This window comes from Plectropomus leopardus, unplaced genomic scaffold (assembly GCF_008729295.1).
Source record: "Plectropomus leopardus isolate mb unplaced genomic scaffold, YSFRI_Pleo_2.0 unplaced_scaffold2428, whole genome shotgun sequence".
Taxonomy (NCBI): Eukaryota; Metazoa; Chordata; class Actinopteri; order Perciformes; family Serranidae; genus Plectropomus; species Plectropomus leopardus.
In genome coordinates this window covers 1-3,234 of record NW_024626357.1, presented here as the reverse complement: position 1 = coordinate 3,234, position 3,234 = coordinate 1, and the positions used below count along the sequence as shown (strand labels likewise).

The following is a 3,234-nucleotide window of genomic DNA, read 5'->3' as shown; positions in this document are numbered from 1 at the left end:
TGTGTGTGTGTGTGTGTGTGAGCGCTCTGTGTGTGTGTGTGTGTGTGTGTGAAACTTCAACGTTTCCAAAACTTTCTGGGTAAACTTCAGTTCACAAGCCTGGAAAAGTTTTAGAAAATTCTCTTTGCAGCTTCCATGACGTATCCAGTTTTTAATAATCACAGGAACTGTGCACATTACTTGGCGCAGCTCCGCTCTGCTGCAGAAAACTACAAAAAAGGTTTTACCTCAAACGTCCTCTCAAACATCTGGAACTCTCTCAGCCTCTCCTGGAAACCTTCAGCCAGAGCGCCACCTGCAGGACGACGCACGCTCAATTATTTCACGGAAACTGTCGACTTCGTGGAGAGAAACACCCTGATTACATATACACAGAGGGACCGATATATATGATATATTTCATCTTGCTCTCTGATCAAAACATGAATATAAATAAAGGTATTTCAAATTTATCTCTGTATAGGTTTAGAATAATCTTATCATGACTGTGTGAGGAATGATTTGATAACTGGGAGTAAAATCATCTGTGGACACTCTGAGCCATCAGCTGTCTCTCCTGTGTCTGTGTGATGAGGACGCTCGTCCCCCGGCTGTCCCTCACCTGTCTCACCTGTCTCGGGCATGCCCTGCGCTCGCTGCATCCTGGAGTTCAGGACCTCTTTGGCCGAGACGAAGAAGATCCTCCCCGGAGCCTCGTCCAGACCGACCACCTTCAGCTCCTCCGCCAGGAAGCTCACACAGCGGTCCAGGTGCTGCTTCCTCACCTGGAGGGGGTGGGGGGCTTTTTTATGGTGCTTTTCTACATCGTACTGGCTCTACTCTACTCTAGTCTAGTCTAGTCTAGTCTAGTCTAGTCTAGTCTAGTCTAGTCTGGACTACTCTACTCTACTCTACTCTACTCTACACTACTCTCGTGTAGAGTAGAGTAGAGTAGAGTAGAGTAGAGTAGAGTTGTGTAGAGTAGTGTAGAGTAGAGTAGAGTAGTGTAGTGTAGAGTAGAGTACAGTAGATTAGAGTAGAGTAGTGTAGTGTAGAGTAGAGTAGTGTAGAGTACAGTAGATTAGAGTAGAGTAGAGCAGAGTAGAGTAGTGTAGAGTAGAGTAGTGTAGTGCAGAGTAGAGTAGTGTAGTGTAGAGTAGTGTAGAGTAGTGTAGAGTACAGTAGATTAGAGTAGAGTAGTGTAGAGTAGAGTAGAGTAGAGTAGAGTAGTGTAGTGTAGTGTAGAGTAGAATAGAGTAGAGTAGTGTAATGTAGAGTACAGTGGATTAGAGTAGAGTAGTGTAGAGTAGAGTAGAGTAGTGCAGTGTAGTGTAGAGAAGAGTAGAGTAGTGTAGTGTAGAGTAGAGTAGAGTAGAGTAGTGTAGTGTAGAGTAGAGTAGAGTAGAGTAGAGTAGAGTAGTGTAGAGTAGAGTAGTGTAGTGTAGTGTAAAGTAGAATAGTGTAGGGTAGAGTAGAGTAGAGTAGTGGAGAGTAGAGCAGAGTAGAGTAGTGCAGTGTAGTGTAGAGAAGAGTAGAGTAGAGTAGTGTGGTGTAGAGTAGAGTAGAGTAGAGTAGTGTAGTGTAGAGTAGAGTAGAGTAGAGTAGAGTATTGTAGAGTAGTGTAGTGTAGTGTAGTGTAAAGCAGAATAGTGTAGTGTAGAGTAGAGTAGAGTAGTGGAGAGTAGAGCAGAGTAGTGGAGAGTAGAGCAGAGTAGAGTAGTGCAGTGTAGTGTAGAGTAGAGTAGTGTAGTGTAGTGTAGAGTAGAGTAGAATAGAGTAGTGTAATGTAGAGTACAGTGGATTAGAGTAGAGTAGTGTAGAGTAGAGTAGAGTAGTGCAGTGTAGTGTAGAGAAGAGTAGAGTAGTGTAGTGTAGAGTAGAGTAGAGTAGAGTAGTGTAGAGTAGAGTAGTGTAGTGTAGTGTAAAGTAGAATAGTGTAGTGTAGAGTAGAGTAGTGGAGAGTAGAGCAGAGTAGAGTAGTGCAGTGTAGTGTAGAGTAGAGTAGTGTAGTGTAGTGTAGAGTAGAGTAGAATAGAGTAGTGTAATGTAGAGTACAGTGGATTAGAGTAGAGTAGAGTAGAGTAGTGCAGTGTAGTGTAGAGAAGAGTAGAGTAGTGTAGAGTAGAGTAGAGTAGAGTAGTGTAGTGTAGAGTAGAGTAGAGTAGAGTAGAGTAGTGTAGAGTAGAGTAGTGTAGTGTAGTGTAAAGTAGAATAGTGTAGTGTAGAGTAGAGTAGAGTAGTGGAGAGTAGAGCAGAGTAGAGTAGTGCAGTGTAGTGTAGAGAAGAGTAGAGTAGAGTAGTGTGGTGTAGAGTAGAGTAGAGTAGAGTAGTGTAGTGTAGAGTAGAGTAGAGTAGAGTAGAGTATTGTAGAGTAGTGTAGTGTAGTGTAGTGTAAAGCAGAATAGTGTAGTGTAGAGTAGAGTAGAGTAGTGGAGAGTAGAGCAGAGTAGGGTAGGGTAGAGTAGAGTAGAGTAGTAGAGGAGAGGAGAGGAGAACAGTAGATTAGAGTAGAGTAGTGGAGAGGAGAGGAGAGGAGAGGAGAGGAGAGGAGAGGAGAGGAGAGTAGGGTAGGGTAGTGCAGAGTAGAGTAGAGTAGAGTAGTGTAGAGTAGAGTAGAGTAGAGTAATGTAGAGTAGTGTAGAGTAGAGTAGAGTAGTGTAGAGTAGAGAGTAGAGTAGTGTAGAGTAGAGTAGTTTAGTGTAGAGTAGAGTAGAGTAGTGTAGAGTAGAGTAGAGTAGAGTAGTGTAGAGTAGAGTAGAGTAGAGTAGTTTAGTGTAGAGTAGAGTAGAGTAGAGTAGTGTAGAGTAGAGTAGTTTAGTGTAGAGTAGAGTAGAGTAGAGTAGAGTAGTGTAGTGTAGAGTAGAGTAGAGTAGTTTAGTGTAGAGTAGAGTAGAGTAGAGTAGAGTAGAGTAGAGTAGAGTAGTTTAGTGTAGAGTAGAGCTGGTTCCATGTAGTGGAAAAGCGCCATTAGTTCCCATTAACTGGTCACATCCCTGTTCCCTTTAACTGGGCTGTACCCAGTTCCCCTTAAATAGGCCCACCCAAGTTCCCATTAACTGGTCACATCCCAGTTCTTTTTAACTGGTGGATCTGAGGTTAAACTGTACGGTGGCCCTGAGGGTCAACACAGCGTTTCAGAAAACACAACACTTTACAGAACAAAATTTTTGAAAACAAAATAACATTTCAAAAAACACTTCAACTTCTAAGAAAACACCTCAACATTTAAAAAAACACCTCAACATCTCAGAAAAC

At 42.6% G+C, this 3,234-nt stretch overlaps 1 protein-coding gene across 1 annotated transcript; it reads right to left on the bottom strand.

Moving 5' to 3' along the window:
• Nucleotides 1-6: 6 nt before the first annotated feature.
• LOC121966384 (mitofusin-1-like) lies at nt 7-764 on the bottom strand (the record flags this gene model as incomplete). Its single annotated transcript, XM_042516485.1, has 2 exons — nt 7-295; nt 611-764. Coding segments are annotated over 2 exons (240 nt in total), but the record flags the coding sequence as incomplete, so codon positions are not given.
• Nucleotides 765-3,234: the final 2,470 nt, after the last annotated feature.